Source organism: Colius striatus, chromosome Z (genome assembly GCF_028858725.1).
Source record: "Colius striatus isolate bColStr4 chromosome Z, bColStr4.1.hap1, whole genome shotgun sequence".
In the NCBI taxonomy this organism is placed as follows: domain Eukaryota; kingdom Metazoa; phylum Chordata; class Aves; order Coliiformes; family Coliidae; genus Colius; species Colius striatus.
In genome coordinates, this window is record NC_084790.1 from 40,570,823 (window position 1) to 40,598,329 (window position 27,507).

General features: G+C 37.5%; 1 protein-coding gene across 1 annotated transcript in view; it reads right to left on the reverse strand.

The window, feature by feature from the left end:
• HCN1 (hyperpolarization activated cyclic nucleotide gated potassium channel 1) overlaps nt 1-27,507 on the reverse strand; it is a 204,145-nt gene that overhangs the window by 170,706 nt on the left and 5,932 nt on the right. Inside the window, exon 2 of the mRNA XM_062018655.1 lies at nt 11,530-11,953. Within this exon, the coding sequence (XP_061874639.1) occupies nt 11,530-11,953 (424 nt within the window). The remainder of the gene's footprint in view (nt 1-11,529; nt 11,954-27,507) is intronic.

Below are 27,507 nucleotides of genomic sequence, written 5' to 3' on the forward strand. Positions count from 1 at the left end.
CTTACAGTTCATTTCAAATAACCATGACATTATCCCACATGTGTAATGTATGATTTAAATATAGATGTGACCTGAAAAGAACAGGGAAATAATGTAAATTAGAGATTGTCAGAGATGCGCACCATGCTTCCAAGCAGAAACAAAGACTGTGATTGAACTGTTAGGCTCTCCACACCATGCTGTATGGGAGCATGCTCTATTTCGCACTACTATCATCTTTCTTAACTCCATATGTGTGCTTTGCCATTGCCTTTTCATGTGTCTAGGCTCATAGTATTTTCCTCTTTGTTACTTATCTTCTTAAAATAGCTCTTTTTTTCCCAGCCTCTGTAGTTTCAGAACCAATAGCAGCAAGCCTAACCATACACCTACAGTACCATTTTTTCCAATAAATGTTGCCACTTGTTAGCAATCTGGCAGGAACTTCTGTGGTGGAGTATATACGGTGCATTTAAATCTCGGTTTTGTGTGAGAAAACAGTATTCAGCATTGGAGATCTTGCTTTGCATCCAAGTGGATGCTTCTAGGTGAGTAGCTGTGGCAGCAGAGCCCGTGTACCATGTGTATATTCTCCTCGCATATGCATGGGAGAAACCATCTAAAAAACTGGAAGTGGTTAAATGACTAATTATAAGCACTGTAATCTTTGACAGATCCATGGGCCTTGCCCAATTGACTGCTTGTAGAAGACAGGAAAGATGTGAGGTGAGAGGAGGTGAGAAAATGATGGTAATTCAAAGAAATATGCATGTACATATTAATATGAACATCTCTCCAAGTGTGAAGGTTCCTAGCAGCATCTCTATACCTCTGTAGAAACCAAAGAAAATGATCCTGTCAACAATTTTTCTCTCTCCAGATCAATTCTCCATGCATCATATGCATGGAGTTTACTTTCAAATTACTGGCAATATTTAAAGGCTCATGATAAATAATCTTTTATCTCCACTAAAAACTGTAAGTTTTGCTGATGAGTTGATGCTGTGTTCATACAAGTGGCATAAGATTTTTAAGATAGTGGCATACAAGATCTGTGGCCAGAATCTGAACCTGGAGAACAAATGTTACTGTGTGTAATTTAAAATAAATCTTTTTAAAGAGTCCCTTCCTATGGGATTTCCAATGAACATTATTGAAAAAGGTGTAGTAATTTGCTTCAGAATTATTCCCTCAAAGACATGAATTATGTCTTTATCAGTCTCAAAAATGACTGGACGTCCCACATGAGAATTGTTTTCCAGTAGGGGAAATTTAATGTCAGATATATTTTAACAAGGAACTCGGGAAAAAATACAACTGAAATGTAATTTCAGCAGGTGAGGGGTAACTTCTAGAACTGATAAAATCTTTTGATCACTGATAATCTTTATTGAGACCAAACAAGTATTTTTTTTCTTGCAGAGTCTTTCTCATTAAAAACTGGTTTCCCTTCAGCATCTATCACAGGAATATTTTTTGGCATCATTTATTTTTCCCATGGCTGTCCTGGAAAATCTAATTCACAGGTTCCCTTTCTGTTTCACCACTGCAGGAACCAAAGGCTGCTTCTGACAGACTTGTTCACAAGGGGAAGGACTCTACAGTGTCAGTGTTCAAACAGCGAATCACAATCCAGACTGCCCAAGTATCCAGGGTTCCAGGTGGCTGTCCAAATAGCTCTTTGTCCATCATCACCTTTTCTGATGACTCTTCAGCTCCAGGGAGAGAGGACGATATGGTGAGTAGCCAGCAGCTCTGTCTCACAAGAGGACTGCCCAATTCCAACCACCTCCCTTGCCTGACATGGTGTGTATCCATCAGGCTATTACCCTATGAAAGCTAAGTAGGCTTTCTGCTTCTGTTAAAAGCTCAAAATGGAAGAACAAGAGGGCTTTTTTCTTTTTTTTTTTTTTCAAAATCTGCAGCCAGGAGTAACGTGTGCAAGCTCTATCAATTATAAAACAACGAATTATCTCCAGAGTGGCTTAAAAAATAATGAACAACAAAACAGATTTCAAAAACTTTCTCTACAAAAACTGTTACATTTCACTGTCAAAGACAAATTGGCACAGTTCTGATCATTTTCAAAAGTGATTGACTACCATTACCTAGAAATGCTACTGCAGGGGTGAACTCACTTTCTTGGGTCTACAGACAAGGATCCCGGCAACAGGCTCATCGCTATAGATGCCAGACAAAACTCATATAAAGAAGAAAACATTACATTCCAACATTTGAGTTCAGGGAAATGTATCTCAGGCTATGTTCTACATGGTTTGTATCCCAGTGAAAACATCATCACCACACAATTACTCTCTTGGCATAGGCACACGAGAAAGGCATCTCAGTCTGAACAGTCTTAATAACAGGGTAAAAAGATGAAGTGAGAAACTTAACACTCATAGCACTTCCTATTTACTCTAGTGGGATGGACTGTTCTTTCCATGAAAGTGATTATGCATAGACCATAAAATAGGAAATTAAAAACAAGAATATGTGTCGCTTGTGTTTCAGCGATTGCCTGATATACATGTGCTGTTCTTTTTTGGCATTAGTTAGTATTCTAGTATTAGGAGACCATGGATGATAATGCCTTTTAATCATCTCTATGGGTTATGTGTATTTTCATGCAGCTGCACAGAATTTAAGAGAGTATGTAGATGTCGTAGATGATGTCAATGCCAGTGATATTTCATGCATGATTTTTGCTCTTAGAAAAACATTTCAATTCACATGTTCTTTCATATAGTATAATTCCTCATTTTGGAATTCTAGTGTTATTTAAATAACTTACCTACCACTTCACTTCTACCCATAGAGGCATAATATATTGAATAAATTGCATTGTCGAGATAGAACATCGACAGCCTCAACGGTATCAAAGAAACTGCCTTACGCTCTCTAAGTGGACAAAGAAAAAGGCTAGTCCAAGTTCTGGCTCTGTAGGATCAGAGTTTGAAGATAAAATACCTTGCTCTCAACTGCTGTCATAGAGACAGACTATTCATTAGCCAAGATAAAATTTGAATTAGGGAGGAGTATCAACACTGTAAGTTCCCCCCAGTAATGAACTGGGAGCCATCAACACTCCTAGGTACAAACAAATGCAACAAGTTCCCTCTGAGGAACCAGGCTGAGTAAACCTCTGCTCCAGTGAAGCTAGAGAGCTCAGCTTCTACCATAGCTATGTTTAGCAAGCAGCACTCTATACATTTTGTAATTCAAATTGCAAGTATAGCATGGGGTTTTTTTCCCTTTAGCTTATGCGAGAGGTGGAGTGGGTCAGCACATGTCAAGCACACATGACAACAGCTTAATCTGGCTGGGAAGACTACAGAACAAGGAGGAAATGCTAAGGAAATCTCTCAAGTGTCTGAGATAAAACTCAGCACAAAATGGAGGCCAGCTGTGTAAGACACAGATATACAAGCATCTGCACAGTTAACATGAATAATTTGCTATGGTTTGCATACTTAGTTAGCCCTAATAGAGAACACTTTTTAGGAAAAATATGTGCCAAACAGCTTGGGCTTTTTTATATTTCTGATTGATCCAAACAACCAGATTCCAGCCATAAACTTCACATGCGAGACACAAATTTACTAATTTGAAAGTAAGAGGCATTTCCAAGTCCGACTTTCCAAAAGAGCACAAACTTGCTTTTCTGTTTCCCTCCTCCAGAAACTGGCAGCAAATTGGGATTTTCTTCTACTTCCAGCTCCTTAATGGTAGGAAGACAGAAGAAATCAATACAGAGGCTTTGTTGCTGAATTCATAAGACTTTGTGCCAATATGAGAAGGTGGACTCTCCTACGTTTTCTTCGTTTTCTTCCTCTCAGAGTTAACAAATTTCCTCCTCTCACTCCCTATGAGCTAGACAACTCATATTTGATTGATGTATCTGTAACAAGCAGTAAAAAAGTGTGTCCTACTTTCAGCTAATTTACTTCAATATTGCCTCTAAACCTATACTCAGCCTAATGCTTATTAGCAGTACTTTACTATTGTTGTGGGAGCCTCTGCCGTCCTAATGAGGGTGGCGATGGATGGGGGCAGTGAGCAAGAGACTGTCCTGGTGCTTCATTGCTGGCTGGGCAAAACCACAACAACTGTCACACAACTTTTTAGGGTCTACAAAATATATTTTGAACTATCTCCATGGGTGACAGGAATTAAAACAGAATGGAAAGAAAGAAGTAAACGTTATGTCACCTCTCTTCTTTTGTAAGACCACTAATTTTTTCAAGTTAAACTGTATAGCACCACAGGAAAACCCTATGTCTCATAGACACATATACCTGTTAAAATAATTAAAGAAAACCCAATCCAGTCAGTAAAGACACATGTATTCACCCAACACTGCCACACATCCACCTAACTCATCATCTCTTCCTTCCCACAGGAAGGAAGTGGGCAATTACAATCATAGAATGGTAGGGGTTGGAAGGGACCTTTAGAGATCTAGTCCAACCCCCCTGCAGAAGAAGGGTCACCTAGATCAGGTAACGTAGGAACATGTCCAGGAGGGTCTTGAAGACCTCCAAGGAAGGAGACTCCACAACCCCTCTGGGCAGCCTGTGCCACTGCTCCCTCACCCTCACAGTGAAACAGTTTTTTCTTACGTTTAAGTGGAACTTTTTGTGTTCCAGCTTCATCCCATTACCCCTTGTCCTGTTGCTAGCTAAAATAGAGAAAAGGGATGTCCCAACCTTCTGACACCCACCATCTAGATAATTGTAAATGTTAATCAGATCTCCTCTCAGTCTCCTCTTCTCTAGACTAAACAGCCCCAGTTCCCGCAGCCTTTCCTCGTATGAAAGATGTTCCAGTCCCCTGATCATCTTGGTGGCCCTGCACTGGACTCTCTCCAGCATTTCCCTGTTCCTCTTGAGATGAGGACTCCAGATGAGGCCTCATCAGGGCAGAGTAGAGGGGGAGAAGAACCTCCCTTGACCTGTTGGCCACACTCCTCTTGATGCATCCCAGGATGCCATTGGCCTTCTTGGCCATGAGAGCACATTGCTGACTCAAGTTTAGTTTATTCAATCAGGACTCCCAGGTCTTTCTCCGCAGAGCTGCTCTTCAGCAGTTCGACCCCCAGCCTGTACTGGTGTGTGGGGTTGTTCCTTCCCAGATGCAGGACTCTACACTTGTCGTTGGTGAACCTCATGAGATTTCTCTCTGCCCAACTCTCAAGCCGGTCAAAATCCCACTGAATGGCAGCACAGCCTTCTGGGGAATCAGCCAGTCCTCCCAGTTTGGTGTCATCAACCAACATGCTGAGGGTACACTCTGTCTCCTCATCCAGGTCGTTGATGAAGATGTTGAACTAGACTGGCCCCAGAATCAATCCCTGTGGAACTCCACTGGCTACAGGCCTCCAACTCGACTCTGTGCCATTGATCACCACCCTCTGGGCTGTGACATTCAGCCAGCTCTCGATCCACCTCACTGTCCACTCATCCAAGCCACACTGCCTGAGCTTTCTGATGAGGAAGTTGTGGGAGACAGTGTCAAAAGCCTTGCTGAAGTCAAGGAAGATGACATCTGCTGTTCTCCCCTCATCTAGCCAGCTGGTTATGCACTCATAGAAGGATACCAGGTTAGTCAAGCTGGATTTCCCCTTTGTGAATCCATGTTGTCTCCCCTTGATAACCATCTTATCCTTCATATGTTCAGTGATAACATTCAGGATGAGCTGTTCCATCACCTTTCCAGGGATGGACATGAGGCTGACCAGCCTGTAGTTTCCTGGGTCATTCTTCTTGCCCTTATTGAAGACTGGAGTGACACTGGCCTTTCTCCAGTCCTCAGGCACCTCACCTGTCCTCCATGATTGTTCAGAAATGATGGAGAGAGGCTTAGCAATCACATCAGCCAGCTCTCTCAGCAGTCTAGGATGCATCCCATCAGGACCCATTGACTTATGAGCATTAAGCTTGGACAAGAAGTCTTTAACCTCTTCCTCTTCCACCCAGAGCAAGTCCTCTGCTGTCCTGGCCATCCTGTTATTCTTGCTGTACTGGGCTTCCTGAGGGCCGGCCTTGGCCATAAAGACTGAAGCAAAGAAGTCATTCAGTACTTCGGCCTTCTCTACATTCTCAGACACCAGGGCACCCTCAGCGTTTAGCAGCGGGCCCACATTCCCCCTCACCATCCTTCTGCTGCTGATGTACTTGAAAAATGCCTTATTGCTGTCCTTAACTTCCCTGGCTAAATTTAATTATAGAAGGGCTCTAGCCTTCCTAGTTGCACCCCTGCATGCCCTGGCAATGTTCCTATACTCTTCCCAAGAAGCCAGCCCCTGTTTCCACTTCTCATAGATGACTGGTTTCTGCCTGAGTTGTCCCAGCAGATCCTTGCTCATCCATGGAGGCCTCCTACCTCCTTTTCCTCCTTTCTTATGCACTGGGACACACTGATCCTGGGCTTGCAGGAAGCAGTGCCTGAAGACTGACCAGCTCTCATTGGCACTCCTGTCTTCTAGAATCATATCCCATGAGATCCATCCAAGTAGATCTTTGAAGAGGCCAAAGTCAGCTCGCCTGAAATCCAGGGTCATGGTCCTGCTTTGTGTTTTGCCCCTTCCACATAGAATCTTGAACTCTACCATCTCATGGTCACTGCAGCCGAGGTTGCCTCCAACCTTCACATCCCCTACCAGGCCCTCTCTGTTCGTCAGTCCCAGGTCCAGCAGCACACCCCTCCTTGTTGGTTCTTCAATCATCTGCGACAGGAAGTTGTCGTCAGCAATCTGTAGGAACCTCCTGGACTGCGTGTGCTTGGCTGAGTGGCTTTCCCAGCAAATATCAGGGTGGTTGAAGTCCCTCATGAGGACCAGGGACTGTGATCGTGAGGCAGCTCTCAGCTGCTCATAGAAGGCCTCATCCACAACCTCCTCCTGATCAGGTGGCCTGTAGCGGACTCCTACAACAATATCACCTGCCTTGCCCTGCCCATTAATTTTTACCCATAAGCACTCTACTCTCTCCTCATCCCCACCCAGGCACACTTCGGTACACATTAATTGCTCTCTCACATAGAGAGCAACTCCACCTCCTTGCCTTGTCAGTCTGTCTGTCCTGAACAATCCATAGCCCTCCATGGCTGTGCTCCAGTCATGGCAGCTGTCCCACCACATCTCTGTGACCGCAATGAGGTCATAGCCCTGCATCCGCACCCACATCTCCAGTTCCTCCTGCTTATTCCCCAGGCTGTGTGCATTGGTGTAGAGGCAGCGCAGGGGCTTACTCAAACACACAGGTTTCCCTGGGCGGGTGCAGGAGGTTCCTCCCCGTTTGGCTCTTTCTCAGGGTGGTCAGCCTTCTGTATCTAAGCCCAGTGTGCAGATGAAGGGCACTTATTGCATTCCCTGTCCTGCCCTGTTTCCCAGCTAGAGGGGACAGCTTGTTCTGTTTTGCTTCTCCCCCCACCCCCCAAGGCCCTTAGTTTAAAGACCTCTCGATTAAATTTGCTAGTCTACTCCCAAATAATCAGGTGCCTTTACGGTAGAGATGAATCCCATCCCATCCTATCAAGCTGTAGTCCCCAAGGAAGGATACATTGTCAAAGTACCCAAAGCCTTGACTGAAAGGAGACAAAGAAGTTAGACTTTTCACCTGGGTGTAGCAGGCGGGAAAATGGGCTTGATTTTCTCCAGAGAACAAATGTCACCTGTATACCTACCACAGAAAGAGCAGGCCGCTGGAGCAAGCGTCGTCCCGAGGCGCCGGCGGCAACGGGACCCTCGGCGCGCTGCCGCCGGGGCGCGGCGCAGCCGAGAGGGGACACCTGGCGGTCGCCCGCGGTGACAGCGGCCGGCAGCGCGGGCGCGGCGGCTGACGGCCGGCAGCGCAGGGCCCGCTTCGGCAAAGCGCACGCGCTCCGGCGGGTATGTAGGTACGATGTTTTCTGCATCAGCGTCGCTGTGGTCATTAGAAATAAAACAGCAAACGCTCACAACCCTGTTTCATTAAACATGTGAGCTTTATCGCCTGCTCCGAGTGTCAACATCTGTGTGGGCTCATGAGCCTTCAAGAGGCTTGGCAGATTGAAAACCAGTTCTCACTATATGTCTAAAAAATAAGACGTGGCTGCATTTTATAATTATCACGTTTTACTAGATGATTTAAAAAAAAAAAACAAAAAAACACAAACTCAAAGCCTGTATTGCACATCTTGCAGTAAGCATTCAGTCACTTTAAATTCGAATTCTACATAATCACACGTTTCAGGATGATACAGATTTGAGATATGGTTTTAGATACAAGCACCACTTCTGATTACTCATGTATCTACTAGGCCTTGTCCTGTGGTTAGAATAGCTGTAACCAAGGCTACAGAAATCTGGGGTTTAAGCATCTTTTTTATATTATTGTTTTCTGAAAGAGTGAGTACATCTATAGAAAGACAAATGTAAAGCAAAGTGGCCTGTCATTTGACATGTAGCAATATACTTCTTAATTGTTCACATCTTTTATTTTTAATTGTTCAGTTATCGATGAACATATTAAAGGATAGCCAAAGGATAACCAAACCCACTGTCAGAAACTACCGCAAAAGTAAAATTTCTGCAATCACCAAATTTCTTTTTATTTCTTGCATGTTATAGTAAATATAATTTAGTTTAAGTACCTGATCTATTTGTCAACATCTGAGTTGTAAAGGGCTGGAACATTAGATATTGTAGCTAAAAGGTTTTAAGACAGCATGAATTTGCAAATTCAAGAAGTTAATTCCTGCCAACACATCTCCTATCTCTCTGTTAAAGTATTTCTTCATCGTTCCACTGAGTCATTGAATTGGATAAGCTATTAACATCAGACTCATATGAATACAGCAAAGATTTCATATATATTCCACCCTGTCTCCTCATAACAGTTAAAGGATCTTCAATGCATACATTATTACCTCAGTATTACTCCATGTGACTGTTAGCAGCTTGATCTTAATTGACTTAAATGATGGGGAAATAAAGGAACCATGTTTCACCAGTATCACATAAAAGTCTTTTAAATTTTTGCCTACTCATCATGAAGTTCGGGATACTGACCAGTGGAAGTCCAAGTATGTGATACTAAAAAAAAGAAAAGCTCAATTTCAACCTACCTTTTTTTGCCAGAGGACATGTAGATATCTCAATGGGATAAGAGCCATCTTATACAAACTGGTTTGATCATCAGTCAGTTCTCCATGAAGTATCCTCTTGGCAGGTTATGAAGAAAGAGTTTCCTGGCTGTCTTCTCAATATAATGCTCATTATTCTGGATCCATATATATATAGTATTTCAGATTTGTCTATACCACACCTAAACCAACATATCTGAGCATATGCAAAAAGTATTGAATCCTTTTAACTATACACTAGTAGGATCCAGTTCTGTGTCATAAAAATTAATTAGTTGTTTCCTGTTATACATGTGCAAATATGCATAATGCAGAAAAGATTAATATCAGCAGCAAAGGTCTCACTGACTACTCCTAACTATCAGACTATCATCTAACTATTGCTTCCTAATTCAGCAAAGTTTATCCTCAACTGTTTTTTTTTCTTTGTTTTAAGACATTACAGTGCTATAACACACAATTTCTCCAAAGTATTAATGGATGACCATGCAGAACAGTTTCACAGGCTACATCAGTGTAACAGCCAACTACTGTGGTAACAAAAGCCAAATATACAAATCAATGACCACTGTCATTTCTGGTATCTGTAAAATGATCAAACAAAAAAAATCATTTGTTTTCTTGCACATATTTCATTTTGGTCTTTATCAGACCTGATTCAGTCTACATATTTATCACCTGTCCCTGCACGTTCTCAGTGATCAGAAATCTTTTTTAAAAAACAGACAAGTTTTTTGCTTGATCACAGGCTCAAAAAAACCTCAAGCCTTCAGAACTTCTTTCACCTTCCTGAGAACATCCAGGTAACATTACAAGTGTTCTCAATTACAGGAAGATGGACTTCATCTCCTTTTCAATACTTGACAAAATATCAAGCAAGAAATATTTCCCAAGTTTTACTAGTGGAATCAAAGGTAAAGTTACAATCAAGCAGTCATTAGCTGAAGATTAAATGAACAAAACACCAGCTAGTGTGGGTTTGAACCACATCATCTGATCACTTCTAGACCCACTTAGTGGCCGATTCAATTTTTGATTTATAATACCTGGTTTATCTTTGACAACAGATAGAAAAAGGGGGTGGGGGGGGGGGAAGGAAGTAATTTATTTCTCTGCTTAGTAAGGCTCTTAACTCAAGCTGCCAGAAACTAATGTCATTGAACACATTTCAGAAGGTTGTCTCTCTGTAAAGCACTGAGAAGACAACAGCACAGCTCTATAGTAGAACTGCAAAATATGCTTAATCATTTGCTTTAGTTAAATTGAGTACAAAACTGCAGTGGTCTACAGTTACACTGCATTACAGGGAGAGAAAAAGAAGTAGCATTTACAAAATACAGTAATAAAAATAATTACCTATTTCAGAAGCTTGTTGAGAAACAACTACAAATTTATTAGACATTTGATACTTACTGCCATTCAGCATCATGCAATTTGAATACAATCTGACTTTGTGAGATAGCTTCAGATTTAGAATTCCATTAAAATAGAAAGTGAGTATAATACTGGAAATAATCAGGAGAAAAAGCACCAGAAATGGTACCAAATCATCCTTCAATATTCATTTAATCAAAAAAATCTTTATCAAAGTAAGTAAATAAATCTATTTTTAAATTGCTTCCATAAAAAAATGTTTTACAATATGATTCCCATTATACTTGCTGCAAGAAAGGGATAGAAAAAAGTTATTTTCCCATGTTTTTAGCACTTCCTTTTAAAATATATAATATTTAGAACTACAGCATTGGGAGCAGACAAGAAATGAAGTAACTGAATCATGGTAGTTTGTGTCAAAGCATTAAACACTTCCTAAGCCCTGAGCATGCCAAATTAGGGAAAGCCATAATTTCCTGGAAATGCCACCATGCCTAACTGGCAGGCAGCATAAGGTCGTGTCTGGAAATAGTGGAGCTGACGGTTTAGAAGGCAATGACTCTAAATTTGAACTACCCAGTTTTATAAGGAAGACCAGTATTTTATATATTCAGCCTACATGTGGCCTTCAAACGATAAGCATCTAGGAAACCTACTCAGTCATAAATTATTTCAATTTCCCCTGAAACAGGAAAATATGAACATGTATTTTAAGTCCTCTATGAAGTTAAACTAGTTACCAAACTTAATGGCACATTTAGGTGGTTGCTAAAATTTCTAATATTCTCAATAGAAGCCCATCCATGCTTATTATGCTGATGGTCCCAAACATACTTTTCATCTCTGTTGTTAGAAGAGAGCATATGGTTACTCTGTGGGTTGGCTATTTTTTTTTCCCAAAAAGGCTTTTCCACTAACATCTGTATGTAATTACACTAATTAGCGAGTAAAACCTCTTTATTCCATTCTGCTGCTTGTGTAGTTCTACAGAGAGACCTGACTAGTTTTTTGTAGTAATAGTGAATGATGTTATAACCATATAAATCTTACCTCTTCCCACTGGTGTATGTATCTAATAAGTCTTGAAAGGCGTAATAAACGTAACAGGCTGAGGATTTTTGTAAATCTCACAATACGAAGCGCTCTTGCTGTCTTGTAAACCTCCGAATCCATTCCTTTTTCTACAATGAGAAAGATATAATCCACTGGTATTGATGAGATGAAGTCAACAACAAACCAGCTTTTTAAGTAATTCATCTTAATGATTTTAGGGTCCAGTATTATTTCAGAGCTGTCTTCATTTACAGTCCCAGTTCTAAAATTCATTATCAAGTCCAATAGAAAAACAGTGTCTGATGCCACATTGAAAATAATCCATGGTGTTGTTGTTTGTTCTGTGAAGAATGTGATTCCAACTGGTATAATGACAAGGTTTCCAACCATCATTATAAGCATGATTAAGTCCCAGTAAAACCTAAAAAAAAAACAAAAGAGGAAGAAACAGGATGGTTGATGTAATGTGGTAAAACATGCTTAGAAAAAAAATGGCCTAGCACATCACCACCTTCACTTCAAGACATTTAAACATTTGGTTAATGCTAAGAAATCTCTCAGTGTTTTAAGTCATTCAATATAGTCAACAGAGAAGACAAACTAATCAATACATTTTGGTTTGTGCCTTCCTTCTCAAAAATATGCATCTATGATAAAGACAGTACTACGGCTTATCATGCTGTGGCATATGTGTGCATGTGTGGCAGTCAGCAGACTTATCCAAACTCCTGTCAAAACGTTTTAGTGGTTTTATCTAACTAAAATTGATGTCTGGTGCCAAGCAGAAGTGCTTTAGTAATGCAATATATTTTTAAGGCTTCTATCCAAATGGAAATCCAAATATATAACAGATAACATATTAAATGTAAGTATCTCTTTGCAAATGTACTCATACCATTACAGTGCTGGAATAAAATTACAGGAAGAGTGGGAAGAGAAAAAAAGCACTGAAGCAAAAAATAGAAACAAAAATTAGATAACATCAAAACTTCATCCAGTTTTACAACCTGAATTGAACTTTCATGCATTTTTACAACCTCTTAGTTTATCTTCTTTCAGAGCTAGCTAAGAAGTCTGGATAATAATAGCTGCAACTTGCATAGCATAAAATGGGTATTGCATTTCACCATTTTTTTTTCTTCAGAAGTATCTCAAGGCTGTCCTCTAACACTGTTAGAATGCTGTTTGATACAGATGGCAGAGAGGCACACTCATAACTTTAGTATCTATTATAAGAATGGCAAGTAAACTGCCTGTAAAAGAGAACACGTCTGTAACACATCTATTCTGACAGAAGATATTCCGGGGGATGGTAGCATATATCCACTGGATTGTAAGAAAATTATGGTAACTCCTAAATTGTCAAAGTCATTATTGTTTAACAAAAGAACTGAAACTCAAGAAAAGTCTGAATCTAACACGTGACCTCTTGTTCTGCTTGAGAACATGATCTGTTCAACTAAACTTGATCTGGATGGGCACAGAAACAGTTGCCCATAGACTCATTAGACTTTCTAGAGGACTAGAAGCAAAAAGGGTTCCACAACTATCTCTCTGATTCAGCCCACTGTTGCAGTGGGGGCACACACAGCAGACATGTGATGGACGTGCCACCAGCATACCACTCCAAGCACTGACCTCCAGGCCTTTTCCATCACACCAGCAGTAGTCTCCTTGCATGCAACTAATACCCTCATCTTGGTAAAGGCTCAAGATGATCAAAAATAATAATAGTTTACCTGGCCACAAAACATTTCAAAACCACAAGTTTTGGGTTTGCTAGGCTTATACTGAGCATATGGCTTACATTAGATTTCAGAGATTGCTTCTTATAGCCACCAAATGATCCAGATTTATAAACTCCCTTTGTTGCATGTTTATCCGTGACAATACATCTGAGTTCATAAATTGCTGATCTGAAAATATAAATAATTAACTTTAAAACACACTAAAGGAAGAGCAGCATAGGACTGAGAGTGGCATAAGAATTCAGTTTAAAAATTCTTTCTTCCAAGATAAACCTATAGAGGTTACGCCTGACTATCATTTGAGAGAATAGAGGGCAAAGTACCTTTCACAGATACTCAGAAATTGCATGAAATAGGTTTTACAAGTAAGTCCCTGTGAAACACAATGTGATTTATATCTTCTACATTTTCAGTCTTACAATAAATGTGAATACTAAGTGCCATACATATTTTGTGTTATCCAGGCTGTATGTATTTTGCTTAGCAGATGACGGTATTCACCATATCTGTACCACAGCTGGCAAAAACTTTCAGATTTCTCTTGTAATTTTAAGTTCATGTAATAGGCTTCTTGCTCAGCTAGATTCCTTCTACAATAATTTACAGAAGGAACTACTACAGTCATGGTACAGTTACAGGTACGACTACCACCAACACATTTACAATGCTGTTAACTGAAATATTTCAGAAAACTGTTCTGGGAGAATAAACATCTTCAGGGAATCTTAAAAATTAGTAGAAAACAACTAGGAAATAATCGCAAGAGGCATACTTGTAGCTGTGGCTCTAGCATTTTCTTTTACACTTTATATATCTGACCCACAGAAGAAATAAGTCTTAAGAAAATTTTAGCTCCCAGTTAGTTAATCCTCTGCCTAATTTAATGTATATACAACTATGCATTAAAAAAAAGGTAATTCAAATTTGCTTTCTTTATCATTTTCTGGTTGCTGGTCATTGTCACAGCAGTCTCAATGTCCTTAAGTCAGTGCAGTTTGACATATGATTATTCTATCAGTACATCAAGATTGGCCCAGGACAAGACCTCAGCAGCCTCACAAACCACACAGCAGAGTGAACAGCATGTCTAAGGCACTGAGTACTGGGGACTGAGGCTGCAGAGCACTTAGGGCTTTGCTTAAAATTGTTTTCTGTGTTTCTGGAAATATCATAAAAGTCTGATGATTTAATCAGTAAAACTTTATGAAAGTCAGTCAAATTCACAAATACTTATCAGTCACTTTATAAAGTAGAAAGTCTTTGAAAAAGATACTCAAATTGCTTTTAAAATATTTTTCAAACTAACTGAGATGTTATTTTACTCTACACATTCAGAGAATCAAAAACTGTAAAAAAATTGATAGGCTTTCCATGGAAGGCTATTTAATTAAATATTTTGATTGACTAGCAGATGCTCAGTGAGATGAACACTGACTTTTTTTAATCTCACTTTCAAATAAAGCTTTATTTCTTCTGCTTTCATGGGTCACCCATTGACCTAACAGAGAAATCAATGTCCTATATAGAATAAAACAATTTTAGTAGACATAACAGTAATTTAAAACATTTTTACAACATGCTGTAACTCACACTAAATTTGGCATTATCCATGTCAGAATTTGATTCTTATAGGACATGCAATCTTTCTCTTGCTATGAAACTATCTTATCCATTTAGTAAGCGACAGAAAATCGAGACACATCTGAAAACATCTGGAACTTTTAGATAATTACTGGTATGTGTTGGAAAGGACAGGAGAATGAAAAGGGGAAGGTTTTCTTCAGGGGACTGACATTCTTTTCATGATTGCAGAGGTGTTTATGCTTGAAGACTTTCTGAGAAATTACCATTTTTTTTCACAACCTGAAAGTGAGGATACCCCCATCTGCCCAGCTGTCCATTTTCATTCTGCCCGTCTGTCTCTATCTTATACATACACACACCTAGAGGAAAATATGCTGCTTCTGTGAAAAAGGCATACAAATTAAACATTAAATTCCTTCTGTTTTAACAAGAAATGTTGCATTTAGCATCCTCCATGGAACAAATTCTGTTTCAGTGATGCAAATTATTTGAGAGCGCTGCCATGACTTTGTCTCAAGCAGCGTTTTTAAAAATTGTTAAATTTCCAAACTTACAATTTACTCTAAACCATCTGCATGATCTCATTAATACAAATACATTAAAATTGTCAGCTAAGTGTCACTTCTTTGCATTGACAAGTTTTGCACTAGCAAACAGGTTACTTCTGCTGCTGTATTATCCTTGTGTATGGATAAAACTTTCATCTGAATATCTGAATGTTCTAGTTTTGCAAAACTTTAGGAAGTCAGAGATTGGATTTGGTTTTTTTGTCTCGTTTTATAAGATAAACTGTTCTGCTAAACTTGCTGATTTATATTATTTATTCTCCTTTATTTCCACTCTGACAACTCTTCGCTTATGTTAAGTAAACACAAGGGAGGAATCTTGCAAGGCTCAAATGGAGTAAGTCCCTTTTGTGGCTACAGAAGAGTACAAACAGCATCTCCTCCACCTCTATAGAGTGCTGAGGTTGAAGGGCAGAAATAATACTAAGTAGAAGCCTGTTACACTTTCTCAGGTGAAAATGTCATAAATATTTGCTATTCTTTTTCTAATTTAAAACATATCACACTTAAGGAACTTTTGCTGACTTAGCAAGGTAACTTCAGCTGAAGCAGAAAAATTACTTTCTCTACCGGCCTGAGACTGGTCAGTCTGGAACGAGGCAGAGGCTGATGATCTGAAAACTCAGTTTCCCTGCCTGAATTATGAACAGTGTTGGACCTGGGTATCTTACAGCATAATGGTTTCATTCTGATTCAGGCTAAAAGTGATTAAAAATAAAATTATGTTTTCAAACCACAAGAAAGCTTAAGATAAATACTGAGGTATGGCAGTTCAACATTAGCCATGAGATCCACTTTACATGCCTTGCTGTTATTTTTAAATATTGATGCAACTTTCTGGTAGCTAAAGAGTAATTCAAAGGAAGGTTAGTACAACTCATCAATACAGAGTTCTTTTTGATACAGCCATAGACCATATCTAAAAATTACAAACTCACACCATTTCAAAAAGTTTTTTGAGTTTTATCTGAGAAGTAAATACACTCAGAAGTGGAGATTGATTGCTCAGTGGTGAATCTATGCACAGATGATTACATAAATGCAGCTCTCAGGGGACCCGACCAGAGCCCAGTGAAGCCAAGGAACAGCAATTTACTACTTTCAAAAGGCTTTGGTTACAACATTTAGTTTGGTTTAAAGCTTCAGTGTTTCAAAGGCTTGATTAAAAGGGGGGGAAAAAAAAAAAAAAAATCACAGTACTGTCCATGGAAAGTGACTATAAACTAACTAACATTGCACTAATATGTATATATGTGGGTTTTTTTTAGTAATTTGACTAATATTTATACAGTGGAAACTTTATCAAAATATTTTTAATTGTTGGTATTTATTCAATAGCTTTTGTCTAAAGCTTTTATAGTATTTTACACACATTAACTAATTTAGTCTCAGATTTCTGAGAAATCAAGGTTCAGGAGTAATGTTGCCCTCTGCATACAGGAGGGGAGGAATCAGAAGAAAAAGATAAATTTAACTATGGCAGTATTATTTAATAATGAGTCTGTTTGGTTTTAGTCAGTAATCTTCTACAAGTGCTCAAATACATTTGATGTTTTCAGCTGATTTTACTGCATAGAAACTTTTGAAACTAGAGTAGAAAGAATTGGTCAAGAGCAGTGCACTGCTGTCGGTGGAGCTCTGATACTGCTTTTGCACTCCCTCATCCTTACACAGTTCCTCCCTTCTTCATGCTCATTCCTTGGTGAAAAAAGCAGGATAGTGTTCCAGTCCAGATAGATACTACTTAGGAAGAAGTGCTGATGAAGAATCAGGACTTAGATTCTGAGTTTTCTCCTGGAAAAAGCTGAATCTGTCTATACTGATCAAAACAGGTGTATTTGAGATCACTATTATTGCTTATTCATCATCACGCGTCAAAGCATGAGTAGCGTATCTTCCTCAAATCCACCTCCCCCGTTCAAACTGTTAGACCACAGCCTTTCAGTATCAGGCAACATATTGTGTAGTGACAACAACTGGAGGGAATACAGCTGTTTCAGATTCATGTTATCAACTCTTAAACTAATTTCAAATTTCCACATACTGATTTTTAAGTGTCAGCAAGTTTCTGTAGTGGATCACTGTAAAATACACATTCACGGTCTCAAAATAGAAATGATCACTTTGCATGCATGAGAAAAAATTTCAAAGCGACAGATCTAAAAATATTTCAGCTGCAAAATAATCTTGCATCTCATGTTGGAACACTTGCATTAATTAAGAAGTTTGTAGTGACAGTAATTTTAAGAATGCCATTTAGAAACATGACATTTAGGATGCCTCCATACTAAATAAAAATTCAGAGGCTTAAATTGGGAGAAGCCTTCTGTAATTTTTGTCAACAAAGCATCTTATGAAAAGGAAAGCAACTTAACCCACACCTCCTTGCAGAACCGAGAAAGACAAGACAATATCACCTAATATTATTATTTAGTAGATTTTTTAAATCAGTTCAGTCTCTCAATTATCAATGTAATCGTTAATGCTTCTGCTGATGGGAAGAAGTCCTTTTTCTCAACTTATTTTCAGAGAAGGAGATGATCTGGAAGGCATTGCTCAGTAGCTATTCATAGACCTCAGTCACAGGGTTTGATGAGGACGATGGATAGAAATAGTCCATATAATACTTTTATCAATGTTATATACTTTTAATGACTTTATAAGAGCATAAATAAAATATTCATACACCTCATGTATTTACACAGATGTACAAGAGATTCTGTGCAAGAACAAGTAATCAAGGTATTTCAAGTTAAATTATTCATTTTTGGAAGTATTTATGGCTGATCTTTGTTTCTTCAAATAAAAAAATAAGTACTGAGATTTCAACCCTTTGTAAGAAGTGCAAGTACCATTTCAAGAATCAGTAAGTTGTTTTTTGTAATCCACAAATATCACATGTTGCAATAAATCACTTGTATCAAAATATAATTAAATCTAATTAAAATACTCATGTGTCTTAGAAACATACTAATAACGTGTTGTCAAAATAACAAGGGAAACAGAGGAACAGTGTTTAAAATCAAATCAATTTTTTAAAAAATTTTATTTATACTTTGATCAAAAAGAATATTTCAGACACTTTTTATAAAAGCAAAGGAAAAAGAAAGAGCAACATGATAAGTAATTAGGGTCACATCACATGCGTCCCCCTTTTGCAAAACAGCTCACTAGCTAGAGCTCCTATCAATGTCTAAGAAAATCCATCTGACTTTACGCATCTGTCTGTAGGCAGCTGAGCCCAGGATCTCCCACTTCTCAGGCAAATTCATTATCCCCAAGCACTACTGTGTCTCCCGAAGTAAGGTGCACTGCTGACACCTAAACAAATATAAAAATTTCCCTAAACAAATATAAACATATATATAATATAAACAAATTCCCCTAAACAAATATAAATTAGAGCAGGAACTAAAATCTTCCTAGCAAAGGCAATCACTAGGCTAGAGGGGCATTCTCCCTTTTTTTGCTCCACCAAAGCAGGACAACTCCACGGCAGAAGTGCAATGTGAAGTAAATGTACAAGTTGAAATTCTCTCCAGCAGAGGATGGAAAACACTCTGCACTTTCAACATATAGCCTGAATGGTTTTGCTTTCTAAGCAGATACAGGAGCCTTTCACATACAGACTCAAATATAAACACTGAAAATTATGTGATTATCAAACTGTTATTTTATTAATTATATTAACTGAATTCATCATACTAATTTATCTAGAAAGTAAACTAATTGAAAATACAATCTGCCCAACACTAAAGATATTTAAGAAATGAAAGAATTAATCTTCCACAAGCTTGCTTATTCCTTTCTCCATGTATTTTTATTACAAATTCCTTTTTACAGGGTGGCACACTTTGGGAGCACAGCCCTACTGAGCAGGTAGGAAGCAGAATGCTCAACTAGGATGTTCAATATTCAGATTTACCATTGTCTTTCAAAACATAACTTTATACTTCATTTACTGAAACACCTGTCCCTAACAGAAATAAAATACAGCTCTTGCAGGTTCCTTCTTCCACTGGCCACATTCAGAAATCCCCCTTCTTTCATTATTCTGCTTGCGTCTGGATCTCTCAGCTAGCCATTTGCCTTCCACTGTATTTATACAGATGCAATGTAATTTTAACCTTTTTTTAAAATTTCTCAATTTACATACTGCAAGTTCCAGTCTTAGCATCCTTCTGACAGCATAGCACTCTGTCTGCATTGCTAAAAGGAATCAGCAAATTATGCAGTTAGAGTGGTGATCAGATAGACTTGATACTCATTTGTTTAAAGCTGAAAGACAGAAAAGCAAACAAAACAAGAAAGAGAATACATGATGTTCAAAGAGGTACTGGCCTAAGTAACTGTGAACTTCTTAGTTTTACTTCCATTTGTCTGGTCGCCTTTTTATGCTATTTTACCCTCTAATGCTCCAGGAAGCGCCACAAAAGCAGGCCTAAAGCAAAACCTCCTTTACTGCCATTGCAAGCAGCTGAGCGAAGGGTGAAGGTCTGAAATACAAACCAAGATTCTGGGGATGTAAGATCTGCCTCTGACATTTATCTACATTGGTCACTGTGGAATGCAATTGCTAAATGGCCCTTTTGCAATTTAATTTAATCTAAGGATGCAAAGGAATTTTTTTTTTTCATTAAAATGGCTTTGGTTGCTCTTTAAAAAACAATCAAATGCCTTCCAAATGAACCTAACAAAACAACCTACATGTATGCATGTATGTATGTATGCATGTATGTATGTATGCATCGGAATTTTTTTTTAATAAAGTCAATTTTTTTTTTTTAATTTGCAAAACAGGAGATAACGTGCAATATGGATCATTCCAAGAGATTGCTTTTACATGCCGTGAAGCCTTTCCTCTTTCCAGTACAGTTTTACCAATAACAGTACCACGGGTCATATCCTTCACTCGGTTGTAATTAAAAAAAGTTCCATTACATTTTGTCATAGGTATACAAAACACTGAAACAGATGACCAAGGTCAATTTCTAAAATCAATATGTATTAAATTTGTAGACTATATTTTGAACGTATTTACTGAATTATGCTAGATTATTGACTGGAAATACATTTGTTAATTATTTCACTTTTCTTTAGTCATATGAAATGGTTGTTGACCACTGGAAAATATTTGTTACCAATATACAGATTAATTTAAAATTCTATTCTTTGAGACAGAACCATCTAAAATAGAGTTGTTACATAAAATATGCATATTAGATAAAGGTTTTTTCCTCCACAGTTGCCATCTTTTCTTTTTTTAAATAAAAAGAGAAGTCACCTTAAGCTTCAGAAAAACATGTCAGTTTTCAGCCTGAAAAATAAAAGACTGATAAAGGTACTAAGATCTTAAAATCTATTCAGACTTATCCACAGGCTTTGTTATATCCTTTACCTATAAATATTTATTAAAAAAAATATAAAAGGGAATTATTTAGTAATCTACTTCCTCACTTTAGATTTTGGCAGAGTTGCTTGTTTGTTTTTTTTTTCCCCACAGTTGACTCTGAAGTCTCTTGGTACAAAAATTATCTTTCTCTGATCTTCAGGCCTTCAAAGTCAAGTCCATATTCCTAAACAATGGCACAGCCCCCATGGTGTTCTCAAGATCAGCCACACGCTACAGGTTAAGGGTGACATGGGAAGGTGTTTGTCTGTAAGTAAAGTTGCCTGCAATCATAGCCATTGATAAGCGTCTCTAAAATAAGCACTCAAAGAAACTTTGGTCAGGCACCTATGACCTGAACTATAAAGAACAGCAAAAGTACCAAGGAAGCTATTTGCTCCCACACAGACTGTGGCTTTGTTACAGCTAAACAAGAAAACCTTTCCCTTATAATGGTGAATAAAACACCAGATGTCTATCTTTTCTTCCATCCATATCCACTCAAAAGGAAGTTGTATAAATATAATAAATAAGATTCTGGCTTTAAGCAAATTAAAACTATTTACTTTGTAGATTTCAGAAGAGATTTTAGCCACAAGCCAGTTTTCCTCTGACATAATTAATTTAGCCAAATATTTAAGTTTCATTTTTGGAGGACAGTGAGCTATGAACTATGCAACCATGTTGAAGCTAAAGATGTGTAATAATTAGAACAGTCAAAGAGAATGTTAATGATTCAGTGGTGGAGAACAGCAAGAAATTGAGGGCAAAAAATTATTAATAGAACTTTTCATCATGATCTTAGAAAACATATTGATCTGTGAACTGCAAATCAAAATATACAATATGACAGAAATGGAACATGAAGCATATTCAAATTATCTGATACACTAGTTTTGCAAATGCACAGCACCCATGGATGACATTTAAAAAAAAAAAAAAAAAAAAGCCCACCAGGTTTACTATTTACTGCTCCTTATGGCTATAATTCTGAAAGATGTTCAGGCACAAGTATCTAGGTCTCTATCTCATTCCGAAATCCATAGATAGGCTCCTGACTTCCATCTAACATCCTGTAGATTTGTATACTCTGTGCAGAGTACTAGGTAAAACTGACATTTTCAAAGCCATTCCCAAAATGGAGATGTTTGTACTGGAAACACAAAACCAAATTAAATATCATATTCTCCTTGCTCATTTTGCCAGTTAGTATAAAATCAGTGTGTACATTCAGTGTTAAGATGAGCTGCTATTCAGTGACATTTCATGGAAGTAGAAGTCAGTAGCCTCGGCAGGAACATCTGCTACCATTTTACACAGATTCATGGTACCTGCATTCCTGGGCTACAAAGCTAGCTCTCCTTCCCTGAAGCAAGTCTGAACTCGGTAGCATTGTGAGGAACAAGTGTGGGAGTGGAAGCTCATTGCAGCTCTCCCTTCCAGGGAAAGATAAATTTGATCTAGCCTCTGGAGAATGTAAAAGTTGGCTACAGCTTAGAAATTATCGAAAAAAAACATGGTCACATTGAGCAAAGTTCATAAGAGTCCTGGGGAATGAAGGTGGTAGAAATTGCTAATAACACTAACAGGTTATATATAACACTGAAGGAGTATTCCTCAGACCTGTCTTAACAAGAATCATTTCTCAACAAAAGAAAATTAGTTTGCCTGTGAACAACAGAGCATACAGGCAGACTACAGGAAAATCTACATTTAGGAAACCAGAACTTTAAAGAGAATTAAAAAAAAAAAAAAAATCAAACTGAGACCTAATACCTTTAAACAGCAAACTGAAACCAAAGAAATTTAGTTGGATTCAGTCATCATTTACTGAAGTCATAAATACATTAATAGTAAATACGTAAATTTACTGAAGTAAATACATGTCATATTTACTTCACAACTAAGTAATAAGCATGTGAAATCATGCCATTATTAGGTCCTGGATTTAATTACTTTCAATATAAAAAACTTTGAAATTGGTTTTAGATTTCTTCTTCTGTTTCAGAGTTCAGTCATCACAATAAATCCACTACTTCAATAAATACACAGTAAGAACATGTACAAATCATACTCAACTTTTCAACACTCATTCAACAACAGCATTTAATACCCTATTCCAGATTTCTAAAACTACCTTTTATTAAGTAAAAGCATGTATTTCAGACATTTACTGACAGAACGCAAGCAATTAAAAGTTGATTTTTTTTTTTTCATGTCCGCACCTAAATTAGGTTATTTTTCTCTCATTTGTCCCACACATGCAATGTCTATTGCTTTACAGGCCATTAGGTTTCGGGCACGCATTTTTTATTCTGACTCCTTTAAATGCTTTGTTAAGATTGCCTACCATCTGCCAGTGCTTACTCTGATACCACACTCTCTTTGCATTACCAAAGTGTGCTTCTTTATAATTATATCTTTAATGTGATAGATGTATGCAACACCAGAATTCCCAGGCTGGCAATAAACAGGCTGAGGGGACAATTTTGTCTAAGTACCTTGTTACTAGGTCTATGATGACCACATGTTCAATTGCATCGGGTTGCAATTCTCAATAGAAAGCTTCTAATCTTCCCAAGTCACGTGAAATAGAAAATGGGGGTGCAATTTTTTTGTTATTGTTTTTACGATGTATTTATTTACAAATTCCAAGACATTACAAAGAAACTTAGGCTGACTTCTCCCTGCTAGTTCAAACAAACAGCTGTGTCCTAGATACAGGGTCTGTAAGAATGGAAAACTACGTAGCAGAGCTAAGTAATAAATTTTAAAAGAAATAATCAATGCAGCATTTACATTTATATACAGGAATTTATTATATCTTCAGGAAGAAATGCAGGAGACAGAAAGAAAACTAGAAGAAGAAAAAAAAGTTGTTTAAAAAAAAAATCTGTCAAGGATTATATCAACTTAATATACCATCATATCTTGCTAACCTTCAAATGAGAACTGCAAGTTACCTATAGCAGGGTTTCACTACCTGAAAATGAGACCATAAGAAATGCTATAAATAAAAGACAGAACAAATAGGGATTCATTATTTAGAGAGTCACCTAGATAACAGTTTCCAGGAACGCTGGACACAGGACTCTCAAAAACAGGACATCTCTAAAGTATACTTGGTAATGTGGGTAACAAGAAAAGTATCAAATTAGTAACTGAAGCTTGAGATACATGCCAGATTTTTTTTTTTATTGAAGTTTTGTTTCAAAGTTTGTATCTAACAGACTAATCCTTAGTTGCAAAAAGAAATCTTTGTGTTATCATTGAACTTTTCTGGCACTAAAGAGAAGGTGAACCAGACTTACAAATTTGCCTGTTATCTTCATGAGAAATCAAGTGCAAACAGGCCCATATGCAGCCATCCCGAGGATGTGTTTGGGGAACCCAGAAGCTTGCAAGTGTGTACTGTCAGGCAGTAGTAAGATGTTTTAGAGTTTGTATTATGCACTACTGGTTTCATAGTAGTTTCTCTGTCAGACAGAAATTGTGGAACAAACAGATAGAAGTCATTCAAGACACTGATGGAAAACCTCTTAGTAATTCTGTGAAAGCCTCATTGGATCCTCATGGTTTTGCAGCTGTATGTTTATTTCATGTCCTGAGTAGAGCTGGATAGATCTTCTTTTATGTATCTAATTAACTTCTGTATATTTTCCATAGCTTTGACCTAGAGCAAGTTAGAATAATCATTTATCATTAGAATCCTAAGTACACTGCAATGTACAGATTTGTTCAACATCAGATCATATTAGAACCACTCTGCCTGTGGCTGCAGTTACGCCATAAAGAGATGTGCTTCTTGGACTATCTGCTAAATTACTATAATATACAATCAAACCACCCAGGGAAGCATCAATATTTCCATACTTTGCTGACAGGAGGGAAAAAAATAGTAGAGGCAACCAGAGTGCTCCACAAGTAGAACTGGATGATTTGTTATCCCAAGGACACATTTTATTTCTGTAAGGTTCTTTAAATATAGCAACTTCAGTGAAAGTGTAAGCCTCAGTGGATGAAAACAGTTCTAGTACCTAAAAAAACAAACCTTTGCAGTCAAAACCACTTTCGTATATATCAGCTATTTTAAATTACAACATCTAAAAAAAAATGAAACCACCTCCCCCCTCCAAAAAAAAAAAAAAAAAAACCCAACCTAGCTTCAACTGTGCCTATAAAGCAACTTGTGCTTTTTCAGTTGAAAACAAAATATCAATTCAAATTTTTAATAAATATGACACTTTTAGAGATGGAAAATTTATTAATCTCAGCTACATGCTAAATTCCAAAGTGTATCAAACTATTTGTTAAACAACATGCTTCCTTAGAACTTCATTGACATAAATAAAAAAGGGAGGTTTTTTGTTTTTTAAATATATGATGGAAACAGACTGCATTTCTTCTGTAATCAAATGAACATTTTCTGAACACAAGTTTACTCCAGACTTATTTCAGTTACACTACAAACCAAAGCAATAAGATTATTGCAAAATAACGTGCAGCCCGCCTGAATATGACAATCATCAGATTAAAAGATATTAGCAGAGGTTTTATGGAAGCTAAATGCCAGTGTCCTTGAGGTAGTACTGACATTGACTCCAGCTGATACAGTTTTTGGTCATTAACATACCTTACTATATGTCTAGAACAAGCCCTCCAATAATTAGAACTGAATACACTATGATTTTTAAAATTAAATCATGCCTCTGGGAAAGAATCAGGGAATAGACAGCTAAAGGACTTTCAAGCAATTAAGGAAAACTGTACTGTCAGGTTAAAAATTAAACATTGCAAAGTAGGTTAAAAGTTTCATCTCAAAAATTGTATGTTGACATAGAAGAAATATCTCAGTCATCGTGTTGAGTGAAAGCTCAAACAAGAATGGATGTGTCTTATTTACTACTAGATGAAGTAAATTTCTCTAGTAATTTTCATATTCTACTCTCCTCTATAAAAATGGTATTTTGCCTTCTAGTCCTTCCAAAATAAGCCTCTCAAAAAGAGCTGACAAAGTTTAAATGAATGTTACAATGTCACCGATTGTGAGTAGGCAGAAATGCAGACGTAAAGATTCATACTTTAAGTGCCTTTGACTTCCTACATGTCTATTTCTGCTAACCCAGGCCGAATAATTTTAACTTGATTACATAACATAAAAAAGCCTAAGCAACATGTCAAACATTACACATTTGTTTATTTAGCTTTGTAGCCATCAAAACTCCCAAACAAAATCCTAAATCCAGACCTTTATTTACTATTCCATGCTACTACCTAGTATTTAAATCCACGGTTTCCTACATATATTCAAGTCCAAGAATCCTAATATGAAGAAAAAACTACTTGATTATAAGCATTGCTTGTTTGATAAGCTAAGAAAAAGTGCCAGTGCACATTCCAAAATGTGTTGTCTAGCTAAAATAATCAATAACAAAATCACTACTTTTTCCCCACGGGCCCAAGTATGATGTTGATCTTATGAGATCTGAATTTTACTAAGTACATAAATAGATAATATTAATCAAGAATATTTTTCTCACTGCAGTATTTTTTTTTAAATGAAGACAAAGTCTCATGTTAATGAGCATCTCAGGTCAAAGTTTAAAGACTCACATATAATTTGCCCAAAACATTAGCTTTTAGAGCACTCACAGGACTTCTGTAACATTTTGGTTTGATTTTGTTTTGGATTTAACATATCTCAAAATTATGATGAACATATTTGCCTTTACTTAGGATTTGAAGAAGGTGAATATTCTAAGCATATTGCAGAAAAAAAATGTGTATGTCTTCACAGACGCTGACAATGATCTTCAAAACATACCAAATTAAATGAAAAGCACCTCAGAAAATGGAGAAATTACTGAGTTGCACTTACTGAGCTCTTTCCCTGCTCTAAACTTTATTCTATGTTCCAGTACGTAACATGTCAAAAGTGTGAAAGAAAATGGACTGTTATTCCAGGACTACAATGGGCATAATATAAATTAGGAAAACTTCAACATACACATGAGCTTGAATTATGCACTAGTATCTACTACTAGTATCTAGAAACTGAAGGATGTCTTATCAAAAAAATTGGTTTTGATGAATGAACAAAGGTATAGTCCTTCCCATGTCTCCTACAGGTCTGGAAGTTCAGTAGCTCCTGTGCCAGCCTCTGGTGGACTCAGCTGCCTTGCTTTTGTAATTCTTAAAAAATACCTCAGTGCAGACAAAGGGCAGGCACGTGGTCCAAAGCAACAACATTCAAATCTACATAACCATTTTCACTCATACATACTTGCAACTAGTAAAAAACAGAAATATCAGTAGCTAGCTTTTAGTGAACGGGATTTCATAACGAATCAGTGGCGGACAAAGAGGAGACATTATTCAGTATTAAAAATAACAGGAGCTGAAGTTGAAAAAACAATGCTTTCTGGTCCATATTCCACATCAAAGCATAGAATATTTCATTTCTTATTTTTGGTCTTGCATTCTAAACGTCTAATTTAGATACTTGGTGCTGCAATTTCAACCCATTACTTCTGTGTAACTTCTTTCCTCTTTGTAACATCAATTTATTCATTTGAGGAATATTCTCCTATTTCTCTTCAGCTTACCTTTACGGAAGTTGCATTTTACCTGGGGAACTATTACAAAGCTTAATATAAGACTGTCAGAAGGAATGTTCAGACATTATAAA